The sequence below is a fragment of the Catharus ustulatus genome, chromosome 7, assembly GCF_009819885.2.
Source record: "Catharus ustulatus isolate bCatUst1 chromosome 7, bCatUst1.pri.v2, whole genome shotgun sequence".
NCBI classification, from domain to species: Eukaryota; Metazoa; Chordata; class Aves; order Passeriformes; family Turdidae; genus Catharus; species Catharus ustulatus.
Genome location: NC_046227.1, coordinates 18,354,685 through 18,368,502, shown reverse-complemented (window position 1 = coordinate 18,368,502; position 13,818 = coordinate 18,354,685). Strand labels below are relative to the sequence as shown.

At 34.9% G+C, this 13,818-nt stretch overlaps 1 protein-coding gene across 1 annotated transcript in view; it reads left to right on the top strand.

Moving 5' to 3' along the window:
* Positions 1-13,818, top strand: part of DCAF17 (DDB1 and CUL4 associated factor 17) — an 18,747-nt gene extending 4,929 nt beyond the window's left edge. Inside the window, exons 4-14 of the mRNA XM_033064632.2 lie at positions 133-275; positions 1,068-1,146; positions 1,289-1,378; positions 3,449-3,556; positions 4,044-4,149; positions 7,607-7,749; positions 9,134-9,243; positions 9,641-9,728; positions 11,233-11,316; positions 12,598-12,753; positions 13,527-13,818. Coding sequence (XP_032920523.1) covers positions 133-275; positions 1,068-1,146; positions 1,289-1,378; positions 3,449-3,556; positions 4,044-4,149; positions 7,607-7,749; positions 9,134-9,243; positions 9,641-9,728; positions 11,233-11,316; positions 12,598-12,753; positions 13,527-13,652 — 1,233 coding nt within the window. The 3' untranslated portion in view covers positions 13,653-13,818. The remainder of the gene's footprint in view (positions 1-132; positions 276-1,067; positions 1,147-1,288; positions 1,379-3,448; positions 3,557-4,043; positions 4,150-7,606; positions 7,750-9,133; positions 9,244-9,640; positions 9,729-11,232; positions 11,317-12,597; positions 12,754-13,526) is intronic.

Sequence of the window (13,818 nt, the reverse complement as noted above, 5' to 3'; positions counted from 1 at the left end):
TCCGATTAGCAAGCAGCTTTCCTCCTTCAGTTCTTGAGGAATGTGTATTTACTTTTGTGTTCTTCTGACTGTGTCAAAATGTTTTGTATCTTCCTGATACAAAGTTTTTTCTAATAGCCTTTTTTTATGTAGGGGGAAATGCTACCAAGTCCATCAGATTATAAAGCTTCCCTGATAGTCTTGACAGTGCAGAATTGGCTTCTACGTCTCTCTGCTGATAGTGGAGAAGTACTGGAAAAAGTGTATCTTGCTGGTTCCTGTTGCAAATTCTTCAGGTATTAAACAACAACTAGGCTTTGTATCATTAACAGTTGGTAGTAGCATAGTGGAGGAGAGTTAAATATAATTAACAGTGAGAGGAGAGGGACAATCGTGTTATTTTAGTACTACCCTATGGCTGACAACAGGCTTGTTAACCTAAAACATTGCCTGTAGTACTGTTCCTGCATGCTCTTACCTGTAGAAGAATTTCATCTGCTTAAGTATTACAGGGTCAAATTTGGCATCAAGTTCCAAAGAACCTAACCTACTATTTCCTTTTCTCTGACAACTTTATAGCCTTTACTATTGCAATTGCAACCTACCAGGAGAGGATTTTAAGAGCTGAAAAACAAACCTGATCAAACATACAAGCAATATGTTTAAAGTCTGAACTGTTTTTCATTTGCAAAGGCTCTTCTCCATAAGGTAGCCATATTTCTCTTTTAAAGCAGGGCAGTTACTGCTTCTGGTAAAGTGCTTCTTTTTTTTGGTTTTCAGAAAAAAAAGTATTTTCTTTAGGCTGAAGGATAAGAAAGTGGTGATTATGAAGGGAAGGAGAAAAATTAAGATAGTGAATATTCATGCTTTCCAAATTTTTCTCACAATCCTGTATGAAATAAGTCATTCCTAGTTCCACAGATTTCTGCATTATTGCAAACATATTGAGCACCTCTTCCAAATCAAATACTGAAGTTTGCCTGGGCACAGAATCTGCTTAGTTATAGTTGATTACATTTTATGTGAAATAATATATTAATAAATGGTTTTTAAATGATTAAGATAGGCCTTTCTTGTCACAAATATAGGTATCTGAGCTGGGATACTCCTCAAGAGGTAATGATTGTAAAGTCAGCTCAGAATAAGCTCCCTGCAGCAGCACGGCAGGTAAGTGTGTTGAAAAACTCATTTTTACAGCATTGATTACAAAAGAATATTTACAAGCACAAAGATGTTATACTTGGTTATTATTGTAGAAGATAAAGGTGTCCTACCTTTAATAACTATATTCAGTATTGTTCCTTCCCAGGCAGGAATCCAACAGACTGTATTGTTTTATCTTGCTGTATTCCAAGTTTTGCCTCTTTCATTCATTGGAATGCTGGAAATAAACAAAAAGGTAATTTAATTTCTCTAATAGTATGTCATCTGTATTGTAGTTCTATGACAGCTGTAGTTTAGGCACTTATTTCAGAATTTCCGAAGTCATACTTACAGTTTCTAAAGCAATTGAAACATTAATTAATAGCAGTGTTCTTGTGTCTGATAGGGGCATTGGGGCAAATACTGTTAATTCCAATGACCAGGAGGATACAAATGGATTCTGTTACTCTTTGACATGCAGCGGGACTTCAGCCTTTTCTTAGAGCAGTCATAAAAATTAGGGAACCCTAACTTCTTTTAATCTCCTTAAAGAAAAACAGATGTTCCTCTGACCCAGTCCTAGTAATAGTCTATGAATTCTATATGCAGTTACAAGTGTTTCACACTTTTACTATCACTGTTGCTGAATGACAGAAGTAAATATGTCTTGCTTTATCAGTCAAGAACAACCTGAGTTCAGTTTCTGACCTATAAGTAAATGTATATACTTAGGAAGAAACTTTGAGCCAGATTGTAGTTTTGACTGTTCTATTTTAAGTCAAGAAAGCTCTGGATACAAATTGCACATGAAACAGTACAAACATGCAAACTCTATATTTTAGGTTCTGTGAGGCACAGTGTCTTTTAGGGTCCAGAGCTATAAGCTGGAGTTTTAGCTGGTGCTAGGTTGGGTTGAGGCTGTAATTGAAATTGGGCCTGGTAAGTGAAGGCAGGGGTTAAACTTTTTAATTTGGGCCTATGAAAACTTGGAGGTACTGTATATTGTTCAAAATCAGTATTTAGGACTGGAAAAAACATTGCCAGTGTCAAAAGTATTCTCAACCTGGTTAGGAATGGCTTGCCAGATTCATTGTGGTCACAGTAGGCAAAACAAGTGAAAGAGCAGTTCTTCAGCTGGGTCTGTAGCGAGTACTCATCAGAGAAATTGTTAAAACTGGAAGGGGCAGCATTTGGGATGTGAGAATCCACCCAGCAGGAGATGCAAGCACGGAAGGCAGTGCCAGACCTGGCACAGATCAGTGGAATGTAATTGTTATATTGGAGTTGGGGTTAGTGCTACTGCTTAAGCCTGCAGAATGCACCTCATATCTCAGCTTTACTGAGATGGTCTAGCACAATACATTCTGAGTTCAGAGTGGCTGAGGTCTCAAGGATAGGAAGCAGACTTTAAGGTTGGAAGATTGTTACAGTTTGTGTCTGAAAGACACAGACATAAGCTAACAAATACATTGAGAAAGAGCTATAAAACTAAATAAAAAGCAAAGTCTCGGGGGTGAATATATCTTTCAGAACCAAACAGATCACAAAATTGCTGGTAGTGTTAAGATGTAGGTGTCTTACAGTTTTTGAGTTTCTTTAGTGTTTTATTGCTTTTAAGCCTGTTTTAACTGGTTTAATTGCTTTTTCACATAGTGAGTCAGATTAAAGAAAACTACATTTTTAAGTACATCTATTTAAAAAAACTATCAACTTCACATGTTAGTATTAAATAAATATTAAGAATTAGTTTGTGGGGTTTGCTCATTGATGTGTTAAGCAGTGGCACAATAGTGCATAATTATTAAAAAAGATAAGTCAGCTTCTCATGTATATGTCTAATTTGGATTCAGAGAAAACCCTGTACTCTGTGACAGCTGGATAATGTAGTTTTAGTACAGCTGTGCACAGTCATTGAGTTGTGATTAGACTAGTATTTTACCCTGGGGATGAAGAAAGAACAGAAGATCTGAAATCAGGACTTTTAGATCGAGTTGCTAGTTTTGCTAATGTGGGATGCTGAATAATATAATGTATTCATGTATGATAATAACTGGGTAGCATGATATGAAGATATATTGAGAATTGATTAGAGCATGAATCTGCTTGCAGAATATGACTAATGTAACCTCAGGTGTTGCTGCAATGCAGTGGATTAAAGAAACAGCAAAACAGATGAATTACAGACAACTTAAACACTGATCATAAAATTTGGTCAGAATAAAAAAAAAAAAGTGATTGAAAAATCAAGGATATAATGTCAATTACTTATGTGCTCTCTCAATTATTTCTTCTCTAATAGAATATTTTTTGCTTCATTTTATTCCAGATTTTTGGTAATAGTGTGACAGATGTTGCTGTTTCTAATGGAATCCTGATTGTAATGTATAGCATGGGTCTGGTCAGACTATATAACTTCAAGGCCATTTTGGAACAGGTAATGAAATAAAGAAGTTTCATACACTCTATGCTATTTTTGGGTAACAAGTCATAAATATTCATGTATTTTACGTAAGTGTGTGGGGTGTGTAGGTTCCTGCCTAGATCTATTTATGGTCAGAAGATACAAATGGATACACTATCAGAAAAATTACTTGCAGTCGTTACAGGCAGCAAAACATAGGAGATACGGGGTCAGACAGGGACTTCTGGAGAGTTATGTAAATGTTACACCAGATGTGCTTCTCTCTGTGCATCTAGTCTGTAGTTATAGATGACTGTTAAGGCCAGAAACTGGTGGTCATGGGGAAATTTGATCTCAAACACAACTGCAGTTAGACTTGTGAGTTTATATCAAACATTAATTAAAAAATAAGACCTCAAGCAGTATCTCACAAGACAGAGAATACAGTAGTAATAGAGAGTAAAACTAAACAGCAAGTAAGTATGCATACATAAAGCTAAATTTTTCTGTGTTATTTTAGTTCATGGAACAACCAGTTGATTTGGGACAAGAATTCAACTGGAATGGTCAGGTGGGAGTTGTAGGACAGTTTCCATATGGTCTTCCATGTAACATTAAAATAACAGGTAATGATGATCTTTGTATTGGCTTGACTGTGTCTTTTAGAGATTGATTGTGGCTTATTTCATACTAAGAAAAAATATTAAAATGACTGTGCTTATACTGTGCTGTAATTATATTTCTGGATTTACATTATAGTAAAATGTGCTTTGCTTTACTTGTAATAATACTTGTATTATTATTACAGTAATAATTATATAGGACATAACAAGAAAACTATTAGAGCAACTAAACTATCTGAAAATCTTTATAATCAATTAATAAAATAGAAATGAAATCAATTCATGAAATTTCTGAGATGTTACTGCTGTTGAGAAAGAGGAACGACTGGGATAGCTGTTAGTAGCACCCAGAAACAGTATATGGTTTGTAAGCAAAAGATGTGAGAACATTTACTCCAACTTGCAGAGGAAATTCAAGGAGACTGAATATGATTTGTCCTACTTGCATTTTGATATTCTAGGTTGTCAGAAATGTGCTGGTTTCAGTAAAATGAATTCTTCAAAAGAGAACAAATTATTAAAAACAATTCTAATGCCTCAAGTCATTCACTTAAAAATATTCTGCATGATGTAATGACTACTTTCTCTAAAAGGAAACAGTGGCTTCTGTTGGTGCACTTGAGATTAGAATTTGATGCTAAGAATCTTAACAAATGACCAAAGCCTGAGGCTTCTTTTGAAATTTCTTACTTTAAAAATACATTCTCACAAGCTTACACTTGAGGCATTTAAAAAAAAAATTTAAAAGGGTTTCACAGATATAAAAAATGCATTTATTTATTTATTTGGTTGGTTGGGTTTTTTTTAATGTTTCTGTATTAAATGTTTTTTTCAGGTGATGGTCCACATAAAAATGCTTTTGTTTTTCAGAGTGTCAGATAATAAGAGACAAATCAATCCAGATTTATATAAAAATGAGGGAGTACACAAAGATAAAAGACACACTTACATAGTGAAGGTATAATGCAATGTTTTATCAAAACAGAGCAATAGGCTGCTATATTTGATGTCTCAGTTTTTGCAAATGGAACTCTTCCCCCGTTTTTCTCTCCATCTCAATCTGTTAAACCACCATTTAACGTTAGGAACCTGTGGAAAACCTGCTGTGCAGACTTTATTTGGAAGATTTGATCTCATGGCTTATAGATCGTTGTAGTTTTTAGTTTTGAGATCGAAAACCTGTGTACTGGAGAAAACCTTTTTGATCTTTAATCATATTCAGGAATTTGTGGTTCAGAAGTTTGGAACCCATGACATACACTTTTCATGCTTGCTTTTTGCAAATAGTTGCATTCCTGTGGTTTTTGAGTTGTTTTCTTTCAAGAGTGAGATGGGCAAATGCTTCAGTGAGCAAGGTCTTAACAGTTTCTGAGTGCTGGCTTGTATTTACTATAATTTAACTGTGTGTAGTTTTCTTTCTTACTTAAGTCCTAGCCTCCCTATAGAAATTGTCTGAAGGGATGGGCATTATTACAGTATTGTTTTTATGGTGTGAGGTACCCAAAAGGAACTGTACAGAGACCAAAACTTACAGGCTAAGATGTACAATGCTACAGCTCTTAACTGGCAAGGAATTGATTTTGGTCACAGTATGTGATTTTCTGAACAGCCCAGAACTTAAAACTGTAGTTTGATTTATTGTTAGCTGATACAGTAATTTCAGAAAAAAAGCAAGGAGAAGGATACTTTATAGAAAACTTTTCTTGATGTTTCTTTGGTTTTACAAACATTTGTTAGTGCTGCCAGAAACAACTTCGTGTAGGTAAGTTTGCAGAGTTTAAAGTAAGTGAACAAAGAAGCTCAACTGGAGATTGAAAACTGGCAAGACTTGGGAAAGGACTTGCAAACAATAAAACAGGAGGTGTTAAGCAACAAGAGCAAGTGAGATACAGTGGGAAAGATGGAGGTGAGGCAGCAGAATCCTATTATCACAGTGGTTTACATGACTATGATCTTGCCAGTCTTTGCTAAATCAACATAAAAGGAAAGGCATGTTTTATAAGCAGCCTCTACTACTCAGTATTGATATACTATTGAGATACATGTAATTGTATCAATAAGTCCATGTACCAGAATTTTTGAGGGACCTTGATATATAAGCTTTATTTAAAAAGTTGTTTGGGTAAAATGTCACCAACTTCCTTCAATCATTTTTCATTTTCTGATGGATTTTAGTCTCAGTAGGTCCTTTGCTTATGCTTCCATCTTCAATATTCTCTACATTTCCAGCAGATGCGTGAGTTTTTTATGACCTTATCTCTTGCTATCTCTTACACAGAATCTCCCATTTCCTATGTGTCACTCCAAAAGGCAAATGGGACACAGCCACTTACCCGCTTAGGAAAGATTTCATTTCCATTGGCAGTGAACTAATTCCATTCAATGTAAATGGTTAAATTGATGGAAACATGAACAAAGGAAGAGGAGAGAAGCACTCCATAAACAAAATATCTGATGTCATGTGACAGAACCATTGGCATTAGGATAATTATCTAGACAAAGCAGGATAAGGACAAGTCAAAATTTGGATAAGACCTTTGGGACTCAAAGTCTAGATAAGAACCTTGTTCTCCTTGCACTAATTCAGTTTGGGTTTTTATATTCTGCCTGTTTAAATTCCTCTTGTAATTGCAGACTTTCTCCATGTTTTGTCAGTTTTTTTCCCCAGCTTTTCTCTGTACTATTAGAAAGAGCTGATCTTCAGTCTAAAATTGATTCAGTTATAGCAGCTGTAGAAATTGCTTTAATTTAACTAGTTGGCAGAAATTTTTAAGTTCTGTGCAGTCCATTTCATTCAAAGATGCTTCTCATTTAATAAACAGAATACTTGTACTAATGGCCTGGTACATGTCAGTAATTTATTCCAACTGAACTGAAAGGAAAACTAGATACCTATTGCTATTAATTGCAAAAAAAATTTCTACATTCTATTTTTATGAACTCAGGTACAGATTGCATCCACTGTGGTCCACACTATTTTGTTGTATTACACAAAAGGAGAAAGCAGAATCTGAATAGTCTATCTTTCTGCATTTAATTCTGTTATTTGAGGTTGCTGCTTGCTGTTTCCAGTTATTTATCACTGTTTTTCCCAAGAGAATAGTGACCATTTTGATATGGACTCTGATCTGTTCATGTGTGCATCCTTTCTCAATCAGATGAGCTGGAATAATTTTAATTATTTGCTGTGTCTTTGCTCATAACTCAAAGATACTAGAAGAGTATTCAGCACCAAGATCTGAGAAGGCAGTAACCCTCCTGAGGGAACTGCAGATATGCACCTGGATGCTGGGTGAGGTAGCATAGCTTGTGCTGGGAAAGAGTTCATAGCCAATGTGTTTCTGCCAATCTTCAAAAGTTCTGAAGAATTAGTAGCTTTACTGAAATTTAGAATTGTAAGGATCAACGGAATTATGACTGTTCTGCTACTAATGGTGTTAACATTACCGAATATTTGCAGATACCCCACCTTTGCTATTTGAAGCATCTTCTCTGGAGAATGCATTTCAAATTGGAGGTTACCCTTGGCATTATATCATCACACCTAACAAGAAAAAACATAAAGGAGTCTTCCATATTTGTTCTCTGAAAGACAATGCTTTGGTAATATATTCAGAAAGCAGCTTCTCTGGAATTAATGTGTATTATGTTTGTCTTCATCTCTTATCCTGAGTAGGTTATAATACCTCTGTTTACCAGTGTAGTGCTTTCACAGGACTCACCCCAGTATCAAGTTAGCTATCCCATGGAGTCATGTGTAAAATACTTTCTTCTGAATCAGTATTGCTTCTCATATTTCCTTCATTCCAATAAAATAGTAGTGCTGTCAGAGCTACACAGCACTGTATTAATGACTTAAGTCTCATTACCTGTTTCCTTGCATGGTAACATCCTAAGGCACTTCTGACTAGTCAGCCTACTAAATGCGGACTACAGAATTATTTTAAATTTTAAGATATTGCAGAATAAATGTCCTTAATGTTTGTTGTTTATCTTTGACTTGCATCTTCTCTCTCTCTCTCCCTAAAAAGATTTGATTGCTCAATTTAATCCCCTTCTGGCCTTAGAAAGATTTTATTAGTTAGTTTAATCTGTTCCTAATTATTTTTGTTTATGTACTATTCATCATATGAATACTATTTTGTGTGAGCTCTCCATCTCAGCTTTTATTTTGGATCTGGAATTGACCTGAAGATCATTCTGTATTTCAAGCCATTTCTGGGCCTCTTCAGAGTTTCTTGACTAAAAAAGTCTCATCTGTAAATGTCCTTATCTCTTTTGCTTTCCTGATTAATTATTTTCCTCCTATCTTATTTTCAAAACTGATGTTTCACAATTTTAGCTGAAGATCAATTTTGTTTCAAGTGGATTTGCAGAATCCTTTCTCATCTGCTTTTTCTATGTGGGTTCATATATTTGGCAATTTGAATGATTGATGTCAGCTAAATTTAACAACAGAAAGCCAATGCCAAAATCCCGAGATTTTGACTGGCTTGCATCTGATTGCTGAAATCACAAGGTATTCCAGGCTTACATGCTCCACAAATAATTAGCCCCAAAGAGGCTAAGCCTGAGGTTTGAAGCTCAAGTCAAACTCTGTGCTAATGTTTGTTGCTTGTCTTGACACATCCCGTGTCTTGGATACTTAAATAGCTGGAATTGTTGGTTTGCACAGTGTAGGTTAAATCTTCATTATGCTCATTTGCAGGAGAGATAGGACAGTATATAGCTAAGTTACAAGGTTATTGCTTATTGCATATTAAAAATCTCAAAACTGCTCCAGTGAGTATCTTGAGAATTGGAACTGACATTTTTTATTATTATTGTTGTTGTTTTTATTATTGTTCCACTGTCATCCTTTCTGGTCATGTTTAGGAGCAATAAAAACCTCCAGAGGTATATAGTGAGGAGCTCAGTATTTCCTCTTTAATTATATCAGCGAGACTTTCAAAATACTAATATTCTAAGCTTTCCTTTTCTTCTTCAGGCAAAAAATGGCATACAGGATATGAAATGCTGTTCACTTGAACCTGACTGGATATATTTCCATCCAGATATGTCAGGTAGAATAATCCACGTGGGACCAAATTTGATAAAGTATGAGCCTTTTTTACTTAAATCTTTTATTCATTAGAGAAGTTGCATAACTGTATAAATTCAGTAGTATGACAATTTGCAGGTCCAAACACTCATCAGACTATAGAAACTGTAAAATCTATTAATTTGTCAGAATCAAAAGTTCTTCTAGAAACATCTGCAGATTTCTGTGTGATGAATGTGGGCACTAGAGGTCCCAGTTTAAATTTTGATATGAAAAGTACTCAAGGTCACTGTGTCAAAATTCCACTGATAAACATAAATTACAAAAATAATTAATTTCCATTTTATTTATTTACAATGCTTTACTGTAGTAGATTAAAAAAATTATACAGAAATGTTGTAGTAAGCAGCTAAGAACACATGACTTACTTTGTAATTTGTTTTTTTTTTGTAGAGTCTTAAAGTTTAAGGAAGTTAAAAATCATGCAGATCAAATGGAGATTGCGGAAGATTTTACAATTGTAGCCAACAGAGAAAACTGTGTGAGTTTAGTGTCTGAGATCACAATGTATGATTCTGAGCTATAAACAGGGGGTTTGCACATTTGAGTAATCACTGTTTTATGGGCTTTATCCAAGGTTTATTGAAAGACATTTTTTGTCTTCATTGGACTTTAGGCAGTGTGAAAAGAATTTTGAAAACAGTAACACTTTCAGGACAGATTTCTGAAACCTCCAGCCTTTTCTTTAGTTTTCAGCAGTCTATAATGTGTGCTATGTAACCATGTATCATGGATTTAAAACACATTTAAAAGATGGTGACAGATTTCCTTCAAAAGAAGGTGCCACCAAGTGATAATTGCATCTATCTTTGGTGCTCAGGTAAGTTGATCATGCAAATGCTAGAAATGTCTCAAGTCTCATAACTTAGGGTTAAGTTTTCATAAGACAGCAAAGACACTGCATTGCTTCCAAAGGTCCATTCCTTTTCCTGGCCGTTCATACCTGTCATTCTCTTGTGACAAGTTTGGCATTCATCTAACCCTTGGTGAGCCAAATCAGTGCACTGAAATAACAGAACAATAACCTGGCAGAAAAGGGTACTTTGTGCTTGCTTGTTTTGCTGAACTGGAACAGAACAGGACTGACTCATCAGTGGATCAGGAGAGTGCAGAAAGAGAGAATGATTTAAAACTACTGGTAGAACTGAGCTCTTAAATCACCTCAGTTGTTTTATGAAGTCTTTTGTGATACAGAATCACAAAGACAATCTAATGTCAAAAAGGTTAAAGAGCACATGTGAAAAAAATTCTAGGAGTGCCTGGAACTGTCATTTTTAATCAGCAGACAAGGTTATGTCTTACCTAAAAGCAAGTTTTTAGAGTTTGAATACTGTAAAATGTCTGCAAATCTCTGATGCTAATTTTTAAGCTTTTGCAGGAAAAAAGGTTTGTGTATTAAAAATCTACACAAACTCAAGAACAAACCTTGCATTGAATTCAAAAGTTGCCATACTGTTTTTTGAGAGCTGTGTAGGTAACTTCTGTTACAATAAAAAGAAAGAAATATGAGTTCTGATCCTGCCTGTGCTGTACTTATTCCTTTTGACTTCTATTAAGACACTGATAACCTGGTTTTTAGTATTTCTGGTGTTAATGAAGCCCAGCAGAAGTAGCCAGGGTGGTTTATGATACTACTTTTCCCAACTTCTGGAAGTAAAAGTTTAGAAAAAATTGATAGTGACTTATCAGTCTTAATTCTCATTCCAGATCTTGATTCTGGTCACTTCTGTTCAAAAAAATTATGGCAGCTGAGAACCTTTGTCACCTCTCTGGGACACCTCTGAATATGAGTAAACAGCAATATATCTCAACTTAAGTCACCAAGTTAATGAACTCACATAAAGAAAACAGCAGCACCAGGGCTACGCCTAGCTAATGAGCGAAAGGAAGTCAGAAAGCAAAATATATGAAACAGATACATTGTCCAATCAATAGAAACTAAATTGCTCCGAAGTCTAGAGACACTTTTTTATGTTTCTCCAAAGGTGAACAACAGTGTTACTGTAACAGCTTCTGGTCGAGTGGTGAAAAAGCGTTTTACCTTGCTGGATGATGACCCAGAACAAGAGGTAAGTGATGTAGTAAGAGCACTTCATGGATTACTTTAGTGTTTAGCCAGCCAGAAGCCCTTCTTGTTTCAGGTGCAGTGTATCATCTTTTCTCCTTGGTTGACATTTGAGCTTTGTATTTTTTTCTTTCTTTCAAGAACTGATCTTATGCCCCACAGTACCATAACTCTGTGGCTTCAAATATGCTAATGTGACAAATCATTACTCTTTTCTCCATTTAAATATCTACTTTGAATATTTCTTGTAAAGCATTTTATGAAATGAAAGAAACTTTTTCTCTTACTGTTCTTTAGGATCCTCTTTTATATGGTATCTCTAAATTTTTATTTTTCGCTCCCAGTTACTTTGATTGGATTGTAGGATAAGGTATTTAATACTTTTCCTTTAAGTAACTGCTTCTTGAGAATGAAAACACCACTTGAGTCTTAAAAGGTTATGAAAATATTTTTAGCTCTCTAGCTAGAGCTGGATCTGTAGTTGAATAAGCACAACAGGTAAAGTTCATCAGTTTCTGGCAGTCACTCCTATTCTTTATTCTGAAGAAATAGATTTTACTATGGTAAAAATATAGCACAGTCCAGTATAACCCTTAAGGGTCTGCAGTTTATTTCTATTTACTTTTTCTTTTAACCATAATAAAAATAATTGCACACTATTTTTTTCCTGCTGTTACACTTTACTTGTGATTCCAGTAAATGTTTTTACATTATGGAAGAAAAAGACTAGCTTGAATTTAAAGAGTGTCACAATGAGATAAAGGCAATATTAAGATTGTGAACTATCTTCACATTTTGGTTTCAGTTCTTCACTGATATATAATCTGTGGAGCAAGAGAGAGATCTGAACAGAACATATAGATATTCATGGAATTACTCTAATGTACCCATTCCCTCAAAACCAATGATGGTTTAAAGCTACACTGTCTCTTAACATCTGTGCTTCAAGAGCCTAAACATACATCTTTGGGCACTTCAGAACTACTTCTTTTCTGTTTTCTGTATGCTACATATAACACACATGTACTTGCACATTAGGATTTTCAGAAAATTACTTCCTTTTCTCCTGCTTAAGAAATTTTGCTGAAATACCCTAGCAGCTCACGTTGGGGAAAATGCTTGTTGGGTATCAGGCTCCTAAAGTTTTCTTTTGGATGAGAAGACTTGAGCATGAGAATTCACCCAATTCTACTTTCACATGAAGAAAATAGAGATATACAATTTAGGTAGAGGGGAATGTGAATTTATGTTTGATTTTTAAACTTGAAGTTCTGTTTTTCCTAAGACATTCAAAATCGTGGACTATGAAGATGAATTGGATTTATTATCCACTGTGGCAGTTACTCAGATAGGAGCTGATGGAAGAGCTCACCTTGACTTTCATTGCAATGAACATGGGATTCTACTTAAGAGTATTCCATTAAAGGAATCCTGGGATGTGGTGAGGAAAATTCTTGTCTTTTGTTCTCACTGTCTCGTCCCCATACTTACTTACATACCACCTTTGTTCAGATTTCAAGCAGATATATAAGTAGTGTTGCAAAGGGATGAGATTTGCATAAAATAGTAATTACAACTCTGAAATTTTAAATACTCCATCAGACAGTAGCTAATTTACCTGAAAATCTCCATGATTTGAAATCGTGATTTTTTTCTTGTTGGTTGATTTGTTTGGGGGTGTTTTGGTTGGGGTAAGGGCTGTCCTTTATGTATTTCTGAAATATTTATCAACTTAAATAGTCCATGGCTAGTTACATCAGACTAACTTTACCACTTGTAGATAGTCTCCCTATTTAACTTGAAGTACTCAAGCATAAAATGAAGCGTGGACCTCACTGTGTATATATCTGAGAAGATGGAATGGGCTGTTCATGCAGTCCAAGTTTAGGTGGACATCCAACTTAAATGGTCTGAAATTTCAGCACTGTTACACCTTTTTTATCATTGACTGCATAGGTAACTTGTGATCTTAAATCAGATGCTCTGAACTTAAGATTCCTAAAATAGGGATGTAAGAAACCTCTCAAAGTTTTAAAACTCTGTGCTTTATCTGGAAGAGTAATCTCTGGGTATCCACACAAAATTTCTGCCTGATCATGGAGTTCACCATTGTTAAATATTTTTTTGTTCTTCGTGGAAAATGATACGGATATTAGCAAGTTATGAAATACAGACTGCAATCTGAACTTTTTTCTTTTTTTTTTCTCATTTCAGACTTACAGTCATGAAGTTTACTTTGACAAAGACCTTGTATTACATATAGAACAGAAGCCTAACAGAAGGTTCAGTTGTTATGTTTACCAAATGGTATGTGATACTGCAAAAGATGATGATTCTTAATGCTATTAAAAAAACAGTGTTTATTAAAAAAAGGAGGGAGAAGTTTTGTATATATTTAAGCCATAAACACCAGCTACAGAGACTTTTGGATGCTATTTAAGGATACTGTAAAAGATGGTGATTCTTAATGCTATAAAATAAACCCAGAAAGTGTTTAGTAAAAAAA